Below are 24,743 nucleotides of genomic sequence, written 5' to 3' on the forward strand. Positions count from 1 at the left end.
TCTTCTTAAAAATGATATTCATTGTTCAAAAAGTGGTGGGCATATTAGTAAAACATGGAATTTGTCACATATGGATTGACTGCAAAGTTTACAAAGTCGGCCTTCTTTCAAACCATTCAGACAGCACCCTGTTTCCATTGGTAACCTATGATTTGTTGTCCTAAATCTTGTCAGTGAAATTCTACCTTGTAAGGTTAATTTATGATGAGGCTCTGGAATAAGTGCATTTTCATACATTGTGAAATGAAATCCTTTTGATGATTGAGTATTGTTTAAATTCCAAGATTGAACAAACTGGTCTAACTCACTGTATTCACTATACTATGTACTGACTCCGGGTGAACTTATTAATGGAATAGGAGTGGAGAGCATGGATGAGCTAATACGTGTACTCACCGAGTTTATCTTACAGGAGGTCTGTCACTTGGGAGTTAACTATGAAATGATACCATATATTAGATAACTTTTACTGAACTCAATTTGCTCAAAAAGTATACCATTTTGGTATTAATATCAGTACGAATTGGTTTGCTTCCAGTCTCCACATACAACATGTAGCGAAACAGTTTTCTTGAAAATATTAAATGAACATTTTCAATAACACTAATAAATAATAAAGTTTCATATGGCCAGAGGTCGCATAACCATTTCTAAACCTAATGTTGTCTTTTTTATCAGGTCACATACCACAATTTTCAACGGTATAGCTTAATTAAGCCTTATGCAACCAACCATAAAATGTGTTGTTTTAAGTGGTCTGTCTTTTGGGGGGTCGACACCATCCAAAGCATATTTCCTAAACTACTCATGATAACTTAATTAGACTTGGAACTTGTATAAAGCATGATAGATAGGTTTGCCATTTGGGGTTTAAACCCAGATAGGAATCTTTTGCGGGTTCCACCCAAATGTGACTTAGGCTGTGGATATGAGGATGTCATGTTGTTCGGAGAAGATTTCCTTAAACTAGACATGCTAGCTTCATCAAATTTGGCACACATACCAAGCATGATCCATAGATGTGCCATTTGATAGTTATATTCAGATATGAATTTTATTTTTTGCTGTATCTATGGACACGTGACTTAGGCTGTGACTATGAGGATGTCATCTTGCTCGGAACAGATAACCTAAAATATACATGCTAGCTTCATCAAACTTAGAAATTAAGTAGAAAGAATCAAAGCAACCAGTAAACACTTGAAATTTCCAGTTTTTGACAGGAACTTGAAGTAATGGGAAAATTTTCGAAAATTCAGGTTTTTGACTGAAACTTGAAGCGACGACAAAAGTCTCGAAGCAACGAGAAATTAATCGAAGGAACGAAAAAAGTAATTTGAAATAACGAGAAAATACTTGAAGCACCAAGTAAATAATCGAAGTAACGAGAATTGTCTTTGAAAAAATATTTTATGCTACAAAAGTGGCAGCATTAGGCTTTCGTACTTAATGATGCTAAAAAGGAAGAACTGAGAGAGAGAAACTGTAATCAGAGACCATATATATCAGTATATGGTCTCTGCTGTAGATGACTCAACACTAGAAGAGGAAATAAAAGAAGCTATATACAAATATAAGAACAAAGAACGAGGCATTTGTGCTATATTCTCTTCACCCATGAACGTGAAAATAGCCTAACCTGTATCGATAGTGACTGTCAAACATAACAAAAACATAAATCTTTACATAAACTAAAGGCGAGGTCAGAATTGAGGTATCATTCAAATCAGATTGGCAAGGCCAGTGGAACCTTTGGAAATCCGATTCTTCACGAATGCAAAAGAAACAATTCCTGTGACAAAGGATCTAATAGTTATTCATGACATACACAAGAAGAAACTGTATTACACCTCACCTTTTATACTGACGTCTCCTAAGAGTCCTATTCTAGAGGTACTTACGGATATCGACTGAACAAATAATACAAACAATTCTTACCAACTGAATGCTTGTTGTTTTTAAATGACGGGTCTTCCCTTCTAAAATAAGCGACTGTCAAATGCTAGATCCACGAGGTGAATTGCCAGTGATGAGTCCAGTGAGAAACGATGCCGTCGGCCATTGATTTAGAGTCAGACTTCTCCTATTCTCGCGGTATAACGGATAAGTCACGTAATGGAGTGTATGGAAGAGCAATCCTGTCGGAAATCTTGGGTGAAACAAATAACTTGAAAACGAATAATTCAAAAGTAGAAGTCCTCAAACTGAAAATGTTTACAAAGAAAGTCAAGTCTGTCAGTCACCCTTCACCTGGACTGTGAGGGCATCGGAATATGCTGTGACGTCTCAACACTCGATTTCCGAGCAGTACACCAGATGAGTCCAATGGGGACAAAAGTCGCATTTTCCCCACTTCACAGACAAGTTGGGGACATCTACGAAGTTCCTGGGGTTGAAATTTTTTGCACACACAGCATTTTTCTTCCTCTGCGATTGATGACGCGTCACGGTCGTCACTGATTTCCGGCGAAGATACCGGGATGGCACCATTGTTGGCACACAACCCTGACGTGGAAGGTCGCACATCTTCCCCCTTGCGTGATGACATGATGTGATCACTGAGAATTATTTTCTCCTTTTTACATCCAGATGAAGATATACGTTTTGATTTTTGCTTCTTTGCACAGTTCCTCAAGATGTCGGTGTTGATTTTTTTCATATGATTTCCAGTGACGGACTTACACGGTGGACAAAGTTTCTTCTGGATTTCTTCTCGACAACTGCTTTAATTTTCCTAGTTTCGAGAAAAGCGCCAGCAAGAGCAGAAGTATCAGTCGGCAACTGAGATTCGCATATTGTCACAGGAGGAGCGTTCACGTTGCCATTTGTGTCATCGGTGCCAGCGGAAGTCAGAGGGAAGATCACAGACGACCCTGTTCCAACAGCTACAGTAGATGTACTATGAGTTGTGTTCGGAATTTATGTCAAGACTTCAGCTGGATAAATAATCGCCGGTGCTGTCTGTGCTTCATCTATGACACCTCGATCAAACGGGAAGATTCCCGACTTGCGAAAAGCGTTGGAGATGTTGGCTGGACATAGCGCTTTGATATATGGCTGAGCTGACAAAGCGGCATCTTCATATCTGGTAATAGATACCCCAGGGTTGTTGTGAAGATATGTCTGACATTCCCGGTAATAAGGATTCTTGAACGGACCGAACACTCTAACATCAAGAGGTTGAGTCAAATGGCTTGTGTGTGGTGGAAGTACAAACAGAACGTTTCTTTTTCTTGCCCAGTCAGTTAGCGTCAGAGATATGTGCGATTTGTGACCGTCATAAAGGATCGGTGTAGGTGGGACATCAATCCCTTCCTTTATTCCAGCATGTTTGGCAAGATGATCCATCACATAGGTCTCAAAAATGGCGGAATTCGACCATCCAGTTTGCGACATCTTCCCGTTGGATCCAACTCGCGCACCTGTCAAGAGATCGTCTGACCAACGTTTACCTGGGAAAACGTAAAATGGCGGAACATAATTTCCGAGGGCGTTCGCCCCTGCAATGATTGTTACACTTGCCGATCTAGGTGATGTGACGGCTTGTGGGGTGGATTCTTTTCCACACACAACCTTTGATGGATTGTGTTCTGTGCTCACACCAGTTTCGTCGATGTTGAAGATGCGCTCAGGGAAACTGTTGAAGCTATGCCTCGTCATAATTGCTTTCAGCTCACGGAAGTACTTATCTATTGCTTGTTTACAAGCACCCTTTGCCCTGGCTAAGTGTAGTTTCTGTGGTTTGGCTAATTTAAGGTCTGGCCAGCGTTTCAAGAAACCATTGAACCATTTGTTATTAAGGAATGGGTAGCCTTTACATGCTTCTTAACTGACTTGAGATAGTCGGCTGCAAGATATTGGATGTTGCTCTTCCAAATCCAATAACCATATTCAATTTCCGCCATGTATTTCACATGGTTAACCAGAGATTCCTCTTCTGCAGTTGTAAAGAGTCTGTCAGGTCAGGTTTCCCCGTTCAGAGCAACATTACATCGTGTTCGATCCCTCAAAGTTGAATCGGGGACGTCATAGACAGTAGCCTCGTATGCTTTTACAAGATTGTCCTTATCATATGGCTTCTTTACCCTAGCCTTTGCTCCCTAAAAGACAAATACAAAATCTCTTTTGAGAGAGAGATATGTATATAGGGAGAGAGAGATATATATGTGTCTATGTTGTATGTACCCTTTATTTATAGAAATTCTGTTACAGTGTAATTAATGTAGAAGTCGTGACTTAAAAAAGGGTTATTTTATGAAGTCATTTTTCTACTATTATTGTTATTCTTTTTGTTAAAAAATGTGTCTTTAATATGAAATTTGTATCATGTATTCTTTTTATTAATTGCTATTAATAAGACGTATCACATTACAACTATTACATTTACTGTAACGACATGTATAACCTTAGTTACAAAAGATTACCAGTGACGATGGCACCAATTCCAGTCTATGGCCCTTAAATGTTTCCATACTTTTTAGAGCGCGCGCAAATGAAGTCACGTGATAATCATTTGATTTCTATTTGTCAGTGGGTGGTACTGTGGCAGACGATGTTTGTAGTAGAGACTGAATATTTCTGTGTGTTCTTTTTAGCTAGATAGAGATACCCTATTGTGACAGAGTAAATGTCATTGATCCCGGGCATATCAAAAACACCATGTCATGGTTCTTTCCTTGTAAACTGACATTGCAAGATTTTGTTCACTCGAAGAATTGGGTCACTTCCTAGTTACCAGTCGGCAAGGTAAACAAACGCATAGGCGATCTCGGCAGAAAATGCGTTTACCGCGAGAATAGGAGACGGCCCTAATATGAAAAGGAATATGACTCGCGTGTGGAAAACTGTAAACAAAACTCCACTTCCTGTCTAGTAGTTCCGAAGTGAATAACATTACTAAAAATAGAAAAGCACGTGGTAATGTTTATAAACAGTTTCGGTAGTTTGGGTATTCGTAAATGAGAGATTCACTACTGATCTGGGAACTTACTCATTGACAAATTCGAGCAGGAGTCTTAGAAATGTCCAATAAAAACACTTTGCTTAAATCTGAAGAGCTTAAGCAACTGAACAAAACTGTCATAGTTAAATTCATATTTTTTGTTGTGATGATTGTCTTACGGTGTCTGGTCGACATCGATTGTTCTCCATTCGTCATGGGAACTTTTTCTGATTTGGAGGCTAATGTCTATTCCTCTCTCCTGAATTCGAGTCTGTACCTTATGTTTCTTCCTGAGCTCAAACGCTCTGTTAGCCTTTGAAGAATCACGTCCTCTCTGTTTCTTCAGGGGAACTGGAAGGTCAGTGCGTACTGTAAGTTTCTTCTCTTTTATAAAAGGGGCACTGATGCGGAGCAATTTCCTTGCACTGGTGGAAACTTTTGTTATTGTTTTTCTCCCATTAGTACCCAGATGATATCCCAGAATTCGTGACTGGTTCGTGACCTCTGTTGCGCAGTCCATATGCGCAACTGACAGTTTAATTATAGACAGATCAACTAAAGTGAAGTCATTTTAACAACATTACAAATGTATTATGAAAACAAATGAAAGGTTATTAATCTACCAGTGGTAGAAATGGTCAAAACTATTAGGACGGACAAATAACGGAGCTAATGTACGTCTCTATATTTTGTCTCACGACCCTAATTAATGTATTTTTATATTTGCATGATTTTGAAAATTAATAAAAGAACACACGGTGTGCTTATACTGATAGTAAATTTCTAACATGACTGTAAAATTTAAACATTGTATAGACTACCAATTAGAATCATATTTCACACACATACGTGATCTAGTGTGTTTTCTGGCATATAGATTCTGCTGAATGCTACAACAAATAAATTAAAATCACATGCAAATAATGAATTTAACACAGACTACTACGTTGTTCAGGAATATATCCATCAATATCCACATAAAAGAACGATATTCCATGCATCAGCAGCTGGTAAATAATCCTGCTCTATGTCGTGTTTCTCACAACAGTCTAATTTGCGAACACATAGTTTCACGTTTTTCACATTGGTGAAAACCTGATAAACGTCTCATTGGTCACCCAAGAGAGTACACCTGGCAACTAATTGTATGATGTTCTAAGTAATTTATAATTAGTTAACCAATAATGAGCAATCAGTCAATCAACGCAATGGTGGTTAATTCTTTGAAGGGAGGACGTTCTTTTTACACTCGCACTTTACGACAGGATGTAGTTAGTATAAATCAGTACATCTACACACACTGCCTTTTGACAAATCCGCTGTAGTAGATAGAAGTAATTAATCAATCAGTGTGTTATCGGTTAATCCTTTGGTGGATGTTTGTTTGGGTAACTCAGCTGATAAACCCTCTTGCAACACTTACATGCACATATTACTTAACACACAATGCATTTGCCACTACAGACCTTAATTTATAATGTTGAGTATTTACTCCAGACAGGAAAAATGCCAAATGGAAACCATTGTTGAGTAACCCGAGTGGTGTTGCCATTAATTATACCTGTTATAAATTCACTAACTGATCAAAGCTGACAAAGCTGACAAAGGACCATAAAGGCGAGTTCCATGCACATAGATACACATGAGGAAATTGAAGAACCGAAACGTAGAGCATAGATACAGACTACTTATATGCAGGAATACCGTATTAAAAATCTGTCTACAGACCTTTTCTTCTATTCCCATTTGTCGAAAGAGCTGACAACTATGTGAATGAACGTGATTTACCTGGTAACCTGGTCACGCTGAAACGCTCACTTGGCTGTAAATATCAATTAACATCAATTATTTCAAACTTTAAACTTCTCATTATCTTTACTACATATATGAAGGTTTGCTTGCTGTAGCCACAGCCACTGACGCTATGGTTGCAAGACGTGTGTTGATCACAGCAGTTTTCAATAAGTCATTTTGTCTTTATGTCAAAATGGGACTATTCCTTTCACTGGACGATGTCTATTCCGTTAGTTCTCAAATCCTTCTCCAATAATTTAAACACGCTTTGATGTTTAAAGACGCTGGATACCTAAACATTTTTTAAGCTTTCTGCAACATTTTACACTACGTTATTTAATTTTCAGACGATCAAATATAATTTTCTTTAAAAATTGCTGGGGGTTGGGCAATTTTATTTACGTTTCTTGAATACGTATATTAGAGTGTTCACCTGAGGTATTTACACAGCCATTAAATTTCTTTCCTGACATACTTGGTTTCATTACTCTGTAATATTTCTCCAAGAGTTAAATTTGATCTAACGACTAATGAAATGGTAAATGACTTTGTTTCTTATTCACAAGTGATGTGGTGGCTGAAAAATGGCGCTTGAGTATATTCCGTGGTTAATACAATGTTTTTGTTAAAAACTTATTGGGACATGTTGCACCTGGCATTTGTTATAACATGTCAAACGTACTAAGCCTGTCTTATTAGGGCATCATGTTCAGCTGAAACATTATGCTTTATTACGCAATAATATACCGTAGGAATATATTGAAGCGTATTATGGGCACATTCGTTACGACCGTGATACGCTTTCAGAGGAATAACCTTTTACAACAAAGAAATACGGACTAAGACTGTGATTATTGCCATTGTAAGAATCCATTACGTCATATCATAATGATCAAATTTCTGTATAATGGTTTAACAATAAACCGCATGCGACACTTCAGTTGCATGGCCTCCCATAACCTGGATATATGCTCGTCCTCCTCTCGGATGTAGTGGTACCTACAAAATATGTATGCCGCCCCATTTTCATGTTTCTTTAATAATGTACGTCCACAAACTGTATGTAAAACTCGTTATACACGCGAAAACTTAAACGAGTTCAAGGACCCGAATCGCTATAGTTATATTTCTATATATGTGTATCTGTGTAACACACACTGAGAACGCATGCCCTCACAATATTTTGAATATTGCATAAGTTGTACTGAGCAGTCAGTGAAATTGAATCAGCAATAGTGAAACAATTGATCATTGGTCAACTGGTATTTATGGTATCAAAAGCTTCCATAAAGCTTCACTATAAAACGTGTTTGAGCATGCGTATATCTACACTGAACGTTATATGTGCAATGTGTGTGTGACCTCTTTACTTTCCCAGTTACCCACTGGGTATAGTGGAAATAAGGCGAATACATATTTGTAGAAGGTGTCAATTCAGTGATACGTCTCGAGACTTTCAGATAAGCTGCGCATTTGCTTAAGTGCATGTGAAAATAAACGACTCGTTTCTCTCTGAGTTCCATGCACATAGATACACATGAAGAAATTGAAGAACCGAAACGTAGAGCATAGATACAGACTACTTATATGCAGGAATACCGTATTAAAAATCTGTCTGCAGACCTTTTCTTCTATTCCCATTTGTCGAAAGAGCTGACAACTATGTGAATGAACGTGATTTACCTGGTAACCTGGTCACGCTGAAACGCTCACCACACCTTAAAGGTAGAAGCTTAGCTAGGTCACGATACCAAAACCATGGACGTACGTGAAATAAAGTCAATATTTCACATACTGGATTATCCTGGTTACCTACAGGTAACATTTAGGCTGTTTAAATACATACACTAGTAACCGAATGGTACATAAGTTTCTAATGGGATGAAAACATTCGAAACTTGAAAATTTACAACATTTGGTTAAGGATATATCGACTCTATATTTCTAACCCTAGTAAATTCAGAAGTTTCAATACCTGATTACAACTAGAAGGGACTTATTTAAACACTCTACTCTACGATCATGCATTCATCCAGCTATTGAAGTTTGAATACATTCTTAGAAATGTCTGCAAATCCGATCTCATCATAAAAACTAAAGTACTGGGCGATGATGACATGTTCCAAAGGTGCAGCTTCTTACGATAAAAGCACCCAAAGTCCGGAAATACCGCGGATCGTACACAAATCCGGTCATAGCATCGGGTACTTACTGGTCTATTTGCGTTTTTTTCAATTGTGTACAATCCGGCTTTTTCGTCCCGTGTTTACACTCGAATTGTGCAGTGCAAACGGACTGTGATCATAGTATGTAAAAGGTCACGTGTGAGGGCTTAGGTTTTGTCTCTCTATACAGAGTAGGAACTCAGAAATATTCGTCGTATTACTGCTAGACACATATTAGATGATCCTGCGCACTAAACGCATTTGTGACAAGAGAGGCGGTACAACGAATTGGGCGAGTACACTTGGCTGCTACAGGTAGCTTGACGATTATGCATGTGCAATACATGCTGACCGATTGTATCAGAAAATAGTTTTCGTTTAAACAAGTTTGGGAAACATACATGAGGCTACTTTGAGGCTCAGTCAAAGAAATGTTCAAAATAAACACCAGGTGTGTCTATATTTAGACCATGAGTCACATGGAAGTCCCCCCAACTTATTTTTAGACTCAGCTGGAACATTTAAGGCCCCCAAACAGCCCTCCAGATCATTCTGACTTCACTTGCCAGAGAGAACGTGTCCTCTCCAGTCTATGTTCGTGACTCTGGTAGCTGTTTACCTTGAAGACAGAAAATGGAAAGGGTGAAGGTTCACCGGAAGATCCTACGGAAGAATTATTCTGGCCCCATGCAGGCCATACAGCGTGTAGAAGAAGTGGTTGACAGACTGGTACAGTTTAATGTCCTTACTTGCCTCATGAAAGCTGAGATTATTGAGAAACCACAAACCTCCTTTGACTGGGTCAGAGAGCTACTCAACATGTTACCTAGATGAGGCCCCAACCCTGTTCTGCAAAGCCCTAGAGGAATGCAGAGAGATACAGGCCGTGACATTGCTGGGACTAGAGACAGACAAGACCAAATATGATGATGGTTGTTACCTATATACGGACAGTATCCCTCTCAAACCACAAACACAATTCCAGTTCCTTTCAGTCTTGGCCTGTGCAGATGAAACAGAGTCCTAGTCAAATGGCATGGGCAGGATTTGTGTACTTACTCAGAGGAGATGCTTGCAAGTGTTTTCAATGTGGTGTCATTCTCAAGAACTGGGAAGTCGATGATGGTCCCTTGGTCGAGCATGAAAAATGGTCTCCAAACTGTCCGTATTTAGCCCTGTTTAAGAGATAGACTGGATGTGTTTGTGACTATTTGGTTGTCATTGGTTGATATAAATGTCCTAACACAAGGTAGATGCAAGTACAGCAGAGTGGCGCAGTGTAAGCGCACTGGGCTCACAACCCAGAGGACCGTGGATCGAAACCACGCTCTCCTCCTTTTTGAACAACAGGGGAGTTCTATATGTTCAATTGTGCAAACGAGGGCAATTTAGCTTCATTTAGCCGTGGACCTGTGATAGTGACACTTCATCTGCAACTGTCAGTATTCAACTGCAACAAGAAATTGAACAGGAGGTACTGGAGACCCTATCTGGAAGATCCTAAGAAATGCACCAAATATTACTACTTGCAGGCCAAGGGCTATCCCAGTCCCTTTATTAATGTAGACGATTATATGATCTATTACGAGAAACAAGGAGTCAAGATGGACCTACCCACTTCTACGGACACGTTTGCTCTCACGTCTCCCACCCAACAAGTCGTTTAACAGGCGAATCCAAGTTGAAAGAAAAAAGTGTCGTCCACACCATGGACGCAGTGCCCACAAAACGAATGAAAACAGATTTTTAAATAGAGACAAAAGGCTAAATGTGTCATTTGCAGTAGGACTGTCGCCGTGTGAACATGTATTCCTGTCCAGTCTGCACCAAACAATATGTTTGGGCTCATGTTTGTCCCGTCATATTAACAGAAGTAAAAGGCAGCAACAATATCCATATACATGTATAATGATGTGTTTTCAATATTGTACAAATACAAGGCTTGGGTGGAAGGGTTGACTGAGGATGATGATGACGAAGATGACGAAGATGATGATGATACAGACACCCTATCTGAGACAGAGAGCGGACAGGAGGATGAAGGACATTGACATGTACAGTAGAGTATTGGGCGTGCTTCTATCCCATAGTTTTACTTATTTCTAAACGGAGCTAATAAACCATGAAATCTGTATATCTCTTGTGTTTTTAATGTATTGTTCTAATGCAAAATTGTATTCAACGGTTAGAATGAATGAACCCATTCACGATTTTCACAAGAGGCGATTAATGGGATTATTGACTTGGCTGAAACATGAGTTTCCAGTTCGATGCTTATACTGTTGTTCACTGGATTGTCTGCTTCAGACAAAATCTGAACTATTGCTTAGTGCGGCATAAAACTCACTAACCTCTTTAATACCAATGGCAACTCTATGTACTCAACCTCGTCATACAACCTCGTACTATGATCAGTCATAAAAAGTTGAAACTTACAGTTCAAACGTCATTACTGTTTCCGTTACTTTTTTGCTCTGTAATGATCTGTAATTATTATATTCATTCCCTTAAAAATAATGCATCATTTACGTATTTGAGCTGCCGTTTGGAGTCAGGGCCGATTGCGCACAGGTTTGACAGCTCCGTGTTTTAGACAGGTTCCCCCGGTTCTTTTACGCCTACGCTAAGGGTAAGGGACGTAACTCTAGTTTACTGAAGACACATGTTCGCAATGTCTTTGTCTGATGTTAGAAATGGAGGGAACCTGGCTTACACAATGCAAATGTGTGGAATATGAGTTAGGGATTATGTTCTGATGGATTATTCTGGCTAGAGTGCAGTTTACCAGGGACTGCTACATGGGGACTGCTGAGCGCTTGCTAATGAGCACGCTGCTGTATTCTTCTTCTTCTATTTTTGTGTATTATTAAAGAATTATATTATATACATTAAGTGATGTGCTGGGTTTATCATAAATCATGTTCATTATGATTCGGGCATGGTTAACAATACATATTTATTTGTTTTCAACAGTTATTTTATTGTGACTGAAATAACAAGAAATAAAGTATTTATTTTAAAATCTCTTCACCACATATGATTGTGTAATTTTGTGATTGTTTTCTTTGTTTGGTTATTAAGAGTACAGCTGGATGTTTGCAAGGTGAATACACTTTAAGATAGTACACTGATGGGTGAGGGGTTGTTTGGTACAATTTCCAATGCCAGTATTCTAAACCTTAGGGGACCTCTCTTGGTGAAAATAGTGGAATTTTCCAGCACCAGTGGCTGACCCCCTTACTGATGTAGGTCATATTGAGAAGAAACTGTAACCTTAAAAATACAGACCAAACTGAGAGGAAATGGTGAGCTTGTAAATACAGGTCAAATTGAGAGGAAATGGTAACCTTAAAAAGAAAATATGGGTCATATGGAGGAAGTCTTGACCTTACAAGTATTGTAGGTCATGGAACCAGAAAGTTCTACAATTTGGTACGGGAAGTTCACATCCTCCCTGGCTCTGGCGTTCAGTGTTAGAAGACATGGCTGAGGAATATCTTGAACTGTGAGTATTGATCATTTTTATACAAGTGATTACAAAATGTTTGTTCCTTGAAATATGCTGTAAATGTAAAATGTTTTTTCATGATGTTTTTTTTGTGTGAATACAATAATTAGGGGGCGGGGGGGGGGGGGGGGGGTTGTTAAATATTTTGTATCATTTGTCAATTTTTTAAAATAAAGGAGCCCCCTGGGTGGGCAAACGATTCATTCATTGTTGGAGTACAGTATGAATCAGTCTGTTTCTTCACATGAATGGGTTACTTGTCCCAACCCCTCTGAACATCTAGACATGCTGGATATCTACCCAATACTGGATCTATCCATTCATGGAGATATGTGTGCTGCTGGATACAACGGAAATATGTGTGGATCTATGTCCTCATATGTGTGATGCGGAATTTATTATGGATGCCATGTGGTAAGTTGTTCTCCCTTAGATGTTGTTTACACACATGTACACTAACCTTGATGTTCTTTTGTTGTGTAGTTGAAAGACTGAGCTGTTTTAAATCCAGTGAATTACACAAGACTGTTTAGTAATCCAATAAGAAATATCCCCACTGTATAATCAGGGTTGTAATCCAAGGAAATACCCACAGTATAATCCAAAGAAGACTGTAATCAAATGCACTCTGGTATATCCACAATATGTGAAGCCACTTCAACGTATAGCCACTAGTGACTTCAGATAGTCGCTTTTCTTCTTAACGAAGAACAGTTCGCTTTATACATAAGTCAGGGAATATCTTAGTCCTTAAACTACAGTGTTAGTTGGTCAACAAGACTCTAGAACCATTATACAGTCATTACTATTATCGACACATTAGATTCAGATTACAAAAGTAAAAGTGGCGACTGGAATTTTGTTCACAATCCTGATTTAGACACGTTCAACTACAATTTAATATATTAGATCCACGGAGTGAACTGAACGACAAAATAGATGTACAACAACAAACTCGTATAAAACAAATAACTTTACCTTTCAAACATTGAAGCAAAAATGTTGTTCAAGCAGGTATTATCAGGCCTACAGATACGACTTTCAACACACTGGCTTATGATTGTACAAAGTTGAAGACGGTGGAATATGAGAAAGGATTTTGGAAATTTAATCACTCACTTTCAATAGATTCGAAATACGTTGAAATTAGAACACATATTATATTAGACAGTCGATAAACATAAAATGTGTACTGAGGAAGATGAAAAGGGAAAAGATGTTTAACGTTTATGGTGATAGTTATGTAAAAAGAAGTTTTGGAAACCATGGGCAATCTTGCAATTCCATTACACGAACAGACAAAATAAAAACGAAAGAAGACTTTAAACGTAGAAGATGGGAGAACCCGTAAAACTAAAATACTGGGCAAAAGAAACTCATCACTTTGAAAGTAATTGTATGCCAAACGAAAACGCTGGTACAAACTTAATCTAAATTCAAGCAGAAAACATTCACCCAAATGCAATATGGTCCCAATAACAACCCAGCTGTCCGAAACTGCTTACGAATCGTACATTTTTCATAATGTTAAAAAATCTATTTGTGAAGCATTGGTCCAAATGCACGTGCATGATTCTGTCGTAAATACTGATGTTGGATAGTTACAATGTATACTAGCCACATAAAAAAGCTGAGCATTGTCAAAATGTTATCACAGTTGATAAGTACGACAACAAAGTTAAAGGTACATATGAACTATAATGGAGGGATCATGAGACCATAACAAACTGGGAGAATTTCAACTGAACAGTAAATTACAATGACGTCACGAGTTCACAAGCGGGACAGGGGTCAAACGGCCATGCCACAAGTTCAACAAAGGTAAGTCCACCATGGGCACTGAGAGCAGCAGTGCATCGATGACGCATAGAGCCTGTCAAACGAAGGCTTCTGGGATGTCACTCCAGATTTTCTTAAGTTCTGTTGCGAGGCAAAGGTTCAAAGACATTATCTGGCGGATAAGGAAGACGGCGTAGACGTCGATCTATCTCGTCCCAATATGCTCTGTGTGAATTTGCAGGTCAAAGCAGGTCAACGTTATGGTGTTGCAAGAAATCCATAGCAACCCTTGCCATATGAGGGCGGGCATTGTGCTGGTGCAATCTTAACCCAGGACCATGACTTTGCAGATAGGGAATACTAAACTAAAAAATTATGTCCCATGTAATACCATGTTTATCAAACGAGTGAATGGTTTGGTGTCTAACTGGTCTTCGCTCGTTAGATACCGATACCATCCACGAGTTTCATAAATATGGTGTTACACAGGTCATAGTTTGCCATTTTATTTATTACTCACCCAACATTAGCAAAATAATATCGAGCGAAGTACTTCTTTCCTAAGAATTCAACGAGTGTGATGACATTCTGCTTAGCCAGAATCAATCAAGGTCGAGTACTACTGTGACAGAGGTATTAGCATTGTGACGTCATAACTTTAACATGCATACGGCATCACGCCATGTTATTACACAATGTGTAATAACTTTGTAAAGTTATTAAACAGTGATACCTTCAACGGGCGAGACGTGATACCTGAGGGAATGTTTGACCTTTGGCCTAACCTGGCTGTACAACCTGGCTGAGGCAAGTCACTGCATACGACCTGTACCCAATCAATCGGAAACGAACGGAAGAAATGTGAAAGAACATTACAGAACTAAATTATGTACTTCCCAGTAACTTGACAATCTTTCTTTGTTTTCTTTCGTATGTTGTTTAACACCTCACACGGCGATATTCTACTCATATATCGGCGGTCTGTAAATAACTGAGTTTGGACTAGACAATTCAGTGATTACGTATAAAGAGGATACTAAACGACATTCCGTGTAATGCCATTTTCATCAAACGAGTGAATGATTTGGCATCAAAGCGAGAAAAATGGTCTTTCATGGAAGCGAGTTCAGTATTCTGTTTATTACTCGCCAGCATAAATTGATAGAAACTGCGGCGAAATCGCCTACAGTGTGATAACTCTCACCTTTCAGCGAGTCAAGCAAGGCCTTGTGCCATTGCGACAGCGGCATTAGCATTGTGACGTCATAGCTATGAAACATTATGACGTGATATGTCTAGTGGTATTACACTTGTGTAGTATTGGCGTAAAACGTTTCTTCCACGGGCGAGTAATAATTTTAAAAGGAATTGCCAAAGGTCGAAGAATCTGATCCCTGTAGTCAACACCAGTTAAGCTGCCCTGAACAATCAATAAAAGGAGTTCTTTGGCTTGTTGTTATTTCACACCAAATCATCACGGAACCATCACCACCAAAGCGATTCCTCTCAAGACACAGATCTGTGCATAACGTTCTCCCTCACGTTGATGTCCATCACTATGGGAAATGTTAAACCTGGACTCATCCGTAAAAACAACATTTCTCCACCAAAAACCAGGGTTTACCCATGATTTCGGCACCACATTTGGTGACCTTGTCTATGACCTATGAGGATAGGTCGTATAGCGGGACGTCGTGGTCCGATCCCGTGATGACGTAAACATTGTCGAACTGTGTTGGGGTGAATACGGCGAAGTCCTGGGATGGTCCGGGTAGTCATTACTGCAGTCTGAAACGTGTGGCGAAGATGGGTCACCCTTATCCATCTGTCCTGTCTTGGCATTACATGTAGACGTCCAGAGCGTGGCCGATCGATTTGTGTTCAGGTAGCGTCTCAGCAGTGCAGAAATGGTGTTCCGGTGGCAGTGGTAATGTGCAGCTACTTGTTGTTTAGACATTCCCCCACGGACCATTAAAATGGCCCCATGACGTCGTGTACACGTTAGCCTTGGCATACAATGCGTTTCAATTAAACGATGTTTAATTTTCTGAACGATTGCAAGGGCAGGGGTTGAACTTTCCAAAGTGACAGTCTTGTGTGGCATTCATTTGCTCTGTTCCTCTTTTTTCGAAATGCACGCGCAACAACGTATTGCACGTCTCAAGGACGGAAGCACCGACGCCACGGAACGTGACACGCGTTGGATACATGTCACTACTCTCTGAGTTTAAATCCTTATGTGTCTACACAGGTTTGATAAATTGCCCAAACAACACGACGAATGTGACCAAGACTTACAGCAAGCGCAACGTGACAGGGCGATCGGTATGGCCAATATGGCTGCTTTAGAACCCACAAACCATCAACAAATTATGAAATCGCGACCAGCCAGTTCAAAGACCGCCGAAGATCGGGAACAGATTCAAGACGACGACAGCACTATTACACGCCATCAGCAGACGAAAAGTACAAGCATCTGATTATGGCTGCTATCATCCTTGGAAATCTTAATGTCCAGCGATACAGGGACGACGTGTTCAGACCTTTGTGGTTCCCTTTCTTTGCCCAAATATAATCCCCGAGGGATCATTCTGCAGCACGACAACGCATGGCCTCATACTGCCAGAAACTGTTCAAGATCCTGCACAACGTCAACGTTCTGCCTTGGTCGACTCTGATTCTCGTAGTGTTCAATTTTGATACCTTCACTCTTTCTTATTGAAATGCGACAAATGCAAAACCAGCATTAGAATGATTTTTTTTAAGTCAGCTTATTGAAAAATGCTTTCTGTATAATTAATAATTATCACTAATCGCACATACGTCTTTGTTTCTAATTTTGGGGCCAAGTGAAGTCGGTGTTAACTTTCTTTTGCCCTATTTGTGTTTCATCTGGTCTGTATATGTGATGCTTATAACGCTTTAGAGAAAGAGAATCTTCCACAGAAAACGTTATCTAACCGTAGTGTTTTGTTGCAATAGCACTAACGCGTTTTCGAAGACTGTTTCACGCTTCACGTGGGACGACAACGGGACTTATTTGACATTTTTCGGTAAAGTGAAAACAATTCATATTCAATGAGAGTATGCAGCATACAAAGTGGTCCAAAACACAATTTTTTACATCTTATAAATAAGTCTTACAACAATCATCTTATAAATAAATAAGTCTTACAACAACCGCACCCCCACCCCACCCCGAGTCTGGAACAGACAATCCAGTGATCAACAGCATGAGCATCGATCTGCGTAACTGAGGACCGATGACCATGATCAAGTCAACTCCATGATCGGAATGTCAACAGAATTATCGTCATCATCGTCGCAGCCAAAGCAACCAAACGAGGAAAACGTCGTTGAAATTGCAACGTAAGTAGCATGAAACAAATATACTTGAGGATTTCAAGATCACTGTCACTTAATCCCCAAACCCAGATACAGCTTTATCTATGTACTCACGTATGTTATTATATTGTTTTGGCGGTAAGTTAGCCTACTAGTTACATGGTTAAAATGTGTGAAGCCTATTTCTGCTTCCCATTGCTGAAATATTGCAAACAGAAGCGTAAAACAAAACTTACACACTTACTATGGAATGTATTGTGTATACAAGGTATTACGAAACAAGGGCACTCAAACCACAATGTGAAACTTGTGGTAGTTATATCTACTCTTTGACGACACTGTGCGTTTTTCGAATTTCTATGACAAAATTCTTTTAATCGGTGTCATGTGAAAAACTGAATATTACAATATTAAATCACGCCCCTGATGTCGCTTTGCACATTACAGCACTCCTCCTGCTGCACCTACCATTCTTCCCTTGAAGGTGCGTGACTGCAGCTTGGCACATTGTCCATTTTCCACGTTGTCCTGCCCGTGTCTCTTGTTCCAGTTGGTGTAGGAGGAATGGGGACCCGCTACAGACTCGCCGATTTTGCAGAAGACACCTACAGAGGCTATTCTCCTAATCTTTTCCGTACTAAAGAGCCTACTCATACCCTAACACCTCCACCTACTCGCTGAACATCTCCACCTACTCACCGATGAAATCCATTTCAACTCAGTAGTCCATGGATGTGATCATTCACGCTTTCCTGAAGATACTACGAGCTCGCAAAAGCATATAGCAAACACCTTAAGAAATGAGGTCCGAGTAATACATACGATTTCTAATAATATTGAACTATTCACGGAGATGAAAAGAACTGAACATTTGCATGTATTGAGGTTTGGTTACTAACATATCTTACTCGTTTGCTTCCTTTAAATAAACGTTGCTACAGTTGCCAGACTTCCCATCTATCGATGGTTTCCAGACAAGTTGTCCCTGACTTACCACACACCAACTGTGTTGATCAACTGCAGTTTCAAGACATCCATAAAAGGTTATGCTCCACTGTAATTGTTTAAACGAGGTTGTTGAGTCACAGCAGAATCGTGTAACTTACACTGTAAAAGGACCACTAAACTCAATTTTTTGGTACTCTTTTTATCACGGCATATGAAAGACTTTTGGTTAGTCATAAACGAAACACCACTTTATTTTTTTTAAAAACTTGTGGTTAATTAATACCAAGCGCTTAAAGGTTGCTAAAAAAGCCGTCTGCTTCTCTCTCGCCCGCAAACGAAACCGCAGACAGGTTACATAACTCTGTCGCCAGAGCCCTACAGTGACGTCATAGAAGCATCAGCATGAGCATTTGAATTAACGAGATTATGTATGGTTTGTTCTCATCAAGTTAGAAAATCAAAACTACATAAATATGTATTTGAATCATTACCAAAAGGAGTTTCCATGACACAACCTGTAACATAACCTAAGCGAGGTCGGGGTCGAAGTGAAAATACTGCGCAATAAATTTCTTCACTTGCTAAATTTACTTGGTTTGTAACGTTCACTCACCAGTATGTAGACACTTGTCAATAAACGTCTTTATACTTGGTCTCATAATCCCAATTACTTTATAATCATACTTGTATGCATTTTGAAACATACTAAAAAGAAGCGATCTGCGAATGTATAAAAGGAATGTAATATTTCATAGTTTTCCTATATGAATCATTACACTTAACGACGAAAACAAAGGTTGTGTTGAAAGCTACGACACTTATTAAAAAAATGCAAAAATACAAATATTAAAATTAAAGTCATAGGAGCCGTGTCAGACTATTACCTTGTTCGAGGAATGTATCCATCAATATCCATACCATTCATCTGCAGATTTCCCAAGTGATGTGTCTTTTTAACAGTCTAATATACGAAAACGTGATGTATCGTTTCAGGTTTTTCACATTGCTGTATAGTTTCATTGGTTACCCGAGATAGCATACCTGGCAACTAATTGCATAATGTGCGTCATTCTTTTTTAAGTTAAGTTATTTAGTTAGGCAATAATGAGCAATCAATCAATGTATTGGCGGTTAATCCTTTGAAAGAAGGGCGTTGTTTTATATAGACACAGACAAGACAGAGTGTATTCAGTATATATTAGTAAATGTACATACATAAACACTACCTTTTGACAAATCCCCCCATTTAAATCCCCATAAAACTAATTAATCAATCAGCGTGTTATCGGTTAATTATTAGAGTATATGTGACCTTTATCAAGCTAAAGTGACTATAACCGATGATGATTTTGAGATTTTACGTTTGCTTTCCAACATATTGGGTATTTGGAACACGGGCCAACCAGTTCATGTAGTGTTTGATCGAAAGAAGGGTGATTTGACTGAAACATATGACAACCTGAAGGTGACGTTAGTGTTGCATAATGAAGTTTGTATTATATTTGAATTGGGGAATTTGTAAGAAGTTGTGAAGTGGGTGGTTTAGTTATTACTTGCTTTGTTTGTTTTAATGTTTTGTGTTGCATTGATTTTAAAGGTAGCACTAGTTGATTATGTGGGATTATGAACGGCGTAAAAGGCCGGTTGTAATAAGAAATATGCCTACGGTTTGGGTGACTGGGCTAAGGAGTGTTTGTTATGTTAGGTGACCGTGTGTGGTAGCGTCCATTGATCTCTGGAGCACTATTCTGTGTAGTTGTTAGTGTGTGCATTGTGGTAGGGCGTGGTGGGGCGTTTCTCTTTCTGCTTCTAGGTTCGTTTGTCCGTTTGATGGTGCTTTTTATTTATTTTTGTTTTGTTTTTTAATTTATGTAGATTGGAATTCCGTTATGTATCATTTGTTTGTCTTCTGGTAAGAGCCATGTCAATAGTTTTTTTGGATTTATTGTAGTTTTTAGTCTGTATGTGTGTGCTTTTTTGAGCAGATTCTATAGTTTGAATTCAAATTTTGGTATGTACTTTGTCACTTCAGGAAGATTGTTTTGCTGGGCTTTTTGGTTTTAAGATAATGGTATGTTCACTTCTTGGAGTTTAAGTGCCGCTTTGGCTGCTTGGTCGGCTGCACACCAACATGGGCAGGGTCCATATGAATCATACCGTTTTGCTTATGGCGTGTAGTTAAAATTGACTGGCTATCTGGGAGTCTGAATGACTCTTGTCGTGAGGGTTCTGATGAGTAGATGTCAAAACCGGTAGTATTTTACACGAGTCAACAGATAGGTCTGGGTAAATGTGTCAGCAATTTGGTCACTGTTCATGCATGTAAGCTTGTGTTGTGTTTTTAGATGTTTTGGTTCGTGTGTTTATTTATTTCGGAGGAGAGTTTTTGTGTTTATGTTATAGACTTTAGTTTGGTCATACCCCTCTTAGACGGACAGCTGATGTCATTCGTTTTGTATATTAATGTAAGTTGAATTGCTGAAATAAAAATATCGAGATGACGTCATAGTGTGTGCTTTGTCAGTCCGAAACAGACTATGAGTTAATTACTGACATTTAGTAACATTTAGCTATATGGTGTTATGGACTGCGTTGCCATTTCGCTCTGTTTTCTCACCCCTCCAATGTTTACATTTCATCCACCAACTAATTCCCGCGCTTGAAGTCACTTCTGCTTACGTCAGCAGCTTGCCTCTCGTGCAGCTAAACTTACAGCCACGTAATATCCGCTGGCATTAAATGGCAAAGCCTCACATACTCAGTCAACCGATGGAAAATAGTGCGTTTCGAGTACGTTCCACTGTTTGTCACCGTTGCCCGAGAGTTCAAGTCATTCAGAAATGCCTCCTAAACGCAGATCGGCTTTAAATCATCGGCTTGTACCTGGAGGAGTGAAATCCGCTCGTTTGAGCTCGTCGCGGGAGCAGCTTGGCCACAACAATCCCATGGTGCCAGCAACGGTCAGCACAGAGCCAGTTCCGGGGACCAGTCACGAAGTCGCAGAGACAGTTGGGTCACTTGCTAATGCCGCTAATAGCATTCTCGTTCAACCGGGTGCTTTACTTCTCGAGGTTCCACCCCGCCCCATGCGCGCCATATACCTCACAATCACATGCGCGCACTCATTATAATATACAATGTACAACGAACTGTCCAAACTACTAGCAACCCAGCACCTTGGTTCCCATGTCCGCGCGTCTATTCGGGAAAAAATACGTAAGGGGTATTTGTAGACCCGCACCAACTGTTGCAACTTCAAAACGATGTCTCGCAGGAGTCCGTTATTTTTTCCATGGAAATGGACAGCTCTGGACAGGTGGTCTTCCGGCATAAGCAGCAACCCTCTGACCATAGGCCAGTGGACGTCCGCTTTTCACACTTTCATCAGTCTTTATATCGAAAAACACCAGGATCCCAACATGATGCAACATTAATTTTGCTTGCATACATGGAGACAGTGCGAGGGGCAACAGCACGTCTTGGCGGGGATTGTTGGGCACAGTATGACATTCAGACAGCGTATGGAGCGCAACCTGACACGGGCTTGGGGCACTATCGACTGTCAGCTGTGGCTGGAGTTAATGCTCCCCAACCAGCGATGATCCCAGCAATCCGCCAACAGGCTCCATAGCCAGCGTGGCAATACCGCTGCGCCCGTATGTTGGGATTATAATAAGCAAAGTTGCAGACTGCAACTATGTGCACAAGTGCCAGTCTAGTGACAGCATTGGGCATTGAACCCGGTGAGCCCACATATTGTCTTGCATAAGCTGATTAAGGAAATTGAAGCAGGGCGTATCGCTGGTCCGTTCTTGGCACCCCCTCTGCCGTATCTAATAGTTTCACCACTTGGCCTGGTACCCAAGAAAACACAATCGCCTCATTTATCACTTGTCTTATCCACCAGGCTAGTCAGTCAATGATTTGATCCCACAAGAATTCTGCACAGTACAGTATAACAGCTTCGACCAGGCAGTCGCCATGGTGCAGTCCTTAGGTAGAAACTCACACATGGCAAAATACGACATAACATCAACCTTTAGTCTCCTACCAGTACCACCTAGCTAGTCAGTTCCTTCTCCTTGCCATGTATTTTCAACACAATTACTACATTGATAAATGTCTTCCTTTCGGCTGTGCAATTTCTTGTGCTCTCTTTGAAAAATGTAGTACCTTTCTCAAATTGGCTACTAGGAAGTATATATGTACCAACAGCGAAAATATTAGTCACTACCTTGATGATTTCATCCTGGCTGCCAAAATTATAAACATCTGCTTACAGCATCGCTGTAGTTATTCAATCACTTGGGCATTCCAGTGGCCCCCGACAAAACAGTTCACCCAACAACATGCTTAACATATTTGGGTTTAACCATTGATACCATTAAGGGCGATAAGGTAGAACATTTGATACAACAGCTCAATCACATGTTGACAGAACGCAAGAAAAACGTGACCTTGTGCAATTTGCAATCAATGGTTGGAAAACTCAGCTTCGTTTGTAAGGCTATACCCATGGGACGACCATTCATTAGGCGCTTAATTGATGCTCAAAAAGGGCGCTCTCATCCACACCATAGAATCAGAATTGCACAGGGTAACAGTAAGCCTCTAATTTCTGGCTAATCATAATGGCACCACTTTATTCTTGCAACCCCGTTGGATGGCCTCCCAGGAGGCACAAATCTTCACTGATGCAGCCAGCATCGGTGCGTACTTTCAGGGCAATTGGACCAATGGTCGCTGACCAGCAGAGTGGCATGAAAAGGGATGGCTGAAGGATGTATCCATGCTGGAACTTTTCCCCATTGTTCTCGCAGTCAAGTTGTGGGGCGCTGCCCTGTCAAACAGTCGGATAATGTTCTTTTGTGATAATCAGGCTGTAGTCCACATAATAAATCGCCAGACAGCTAAGCCTCCACGGGTCATGTCACTCCTTAGGTGTTTGGTGCTTTTATGTCTCAGGCACAACATACTGTTCAAAGCAAAATATATTGACACCCACGCTAACGTTTTAGATTCTCTTTCGAGATCCTCCGTGCCTTGCCTCTGGTTTGCAGCCAGTCGTTCGAGGTAGCTCTGTTTGCTGTCGCATATTTGTTGACTTTCTTCGTTTTTTTCATAGTCGGCGAGAGCTTGCCTTTTTTCAGCCATAATTATCGCAGTTCACTCGTCAGCCTTACAGGTACATTTTCAGAGCTCCAAAACAGAGCAGGATGGTCAGGGAACATACATTACGATCCAGGCGCTGCCGGGCTCCCACCTGTGTCCTGTAGCAGCAGTGCAGCGTTTCTGCCGCCTAAGCCCAACTGGCACAGGGTATTTTTTGACTTATTTTTATGTCTCACCACTAACTTAATTTCAGTTTCAGGCGGTGCTCAAAAAGGCACAGGCATCAATACCGGAGCCCATCAACCCCAGTTTATACTCATCGCATTCATTTCGCATAGGAGCTGCCACTACATCAGCATTGCGGGGGTTCAGTAAGCAACGGACGCAGGAACTGGGCCGTTGGACTTCGGACGCTTACCAGACATACATCCGCATACCTTCCTTTCTATGATCTGTACAGTTGCCATGTCATAATGCATGGGCGCCATCCTATACCTATCGCCACGAGTTTCAGATGCAGCCTGGTTCATTGGATCCAGTTACCTGGCCCGGCCGCTATAGCACACGGAGGCGGGACAGAGATTTGCCATCAGCGGCAAGTGGCTGTTTAAAGGAGGAATGCGTTGGGCCCAGTTCCGACATTGCATCGACAAGGTCATAGCTCAGGAGGCCCAGCCAAAAGTAGTTACACATTTAGGCTCTAATGATCTAAGTTATATGCCAGCAAAACCCCTCTTCGACAGTATTACCTCGATTTGCTGTACTTGCGCCTTAGGTGCCCAAAGGCTACAATTGTATGGTCATGTATGCTGCTCAGGTTGACATGGAGGGGGGCACAAAACCCACGCGCCATCGATATTAAGCGGCGTAATCTTAACAGGCGCGTTGTCAATGTTGTGAGGGAGCTGTGAGGGAAAGTGGCCCACCACTCCCATATCACTGACGCCCACATCAGCGCAAGAGATAAAGTACATTTGAACTGGTAGGGCATGCAAGAGTTCTTCCACTCTCTAAATCGCTCCTTAATGCTATAATTGGCCTTGCCATTTTGCTTGATTCCCCGCGCGCGCGAGTGCAGTCACGTGGTGTGGGCATCAACGCAGGGAAATAGTAATTTTACTGGCATCTCATCTCAGTTCAACTCACGTGA

General features: G+C 40.4%; 1 protein-coding gene and 1 pseudogene across 1 annotated transcript; one reads left to right on the top strand and one right to left on the bottom strand.

Annotated features, from left to right (window-relative positions):
• Window positions 1-2,919: 2,919 nt before the first annotated feature.
• LOC137260774 (uncharacterized) lies at window positions 2,920-5,462 on the bottom strand. Its single transcript, XM_067798347.1, has 3 exons — window positions 5,220-5,462; window positions 3,992-4,100; window positions 2,920-3,812 (listed from the first exon to the last, which is right to left on the bottom strand). Exons 1-3 carry the CDS (start codon window positions 5,460-5,462, stop codon window positions 2,920-2,922), a joined length of 1,245 nt encoding a protein of 414 aa, XP_067654448.1.
• Window positions 5,463-21,321: 15,859 nt separating this feature from the next.
• LOC137260775 (uncharacterized) lies at window positions 21,322-23,558 on the top strand (annotated as a pseudogene).
• The last annotated feature ends 1,185 nt before the right edge of the window (window positions 23,559-24,743 follow it).

This window comes from Haliotis asinina, chromosome 14 (assembly GCF_037392515.1).
Source record: "Haliotis asinina isolate JCU_RB_2024 chromosome 14, JCU_Hal_asi_v2, whole genome shotgun sequence".
NCBI lineage: Eukaryota > Metazoa > Mollusca > Gastropoda > Lepetellida > Haliotidae > Haliotis > Haliotis asinina.

What these genes read in the sequence shown, in the direction of transcription:
- LOC137260774 (XM_067798347.1), bottom strand. Translation starts at nt 5,462, where the DNA reads ATGGACTGCGCAACAGAGGTCACGAACCAGTCACGAATTCTGGGATAT. An exon ending in AGCTCAGGAAGAAACATAAG is followed by an intron (nt 4,101 to 5,219) that starts GTACAGACTCGA and finishes TTTGTCTTTTAG; the next exon opens with GGAGCAAAGGCTAGGGTAAA. An exon ending in TTTGAGGGATCGAACACGAT is followed by an intron (nt 3,813 to 3,991) that starts GTAATGTTGCTC and finishes AAGCATGTAAAG; the next exon opens with GCTACCCATTCCTTAATAAC.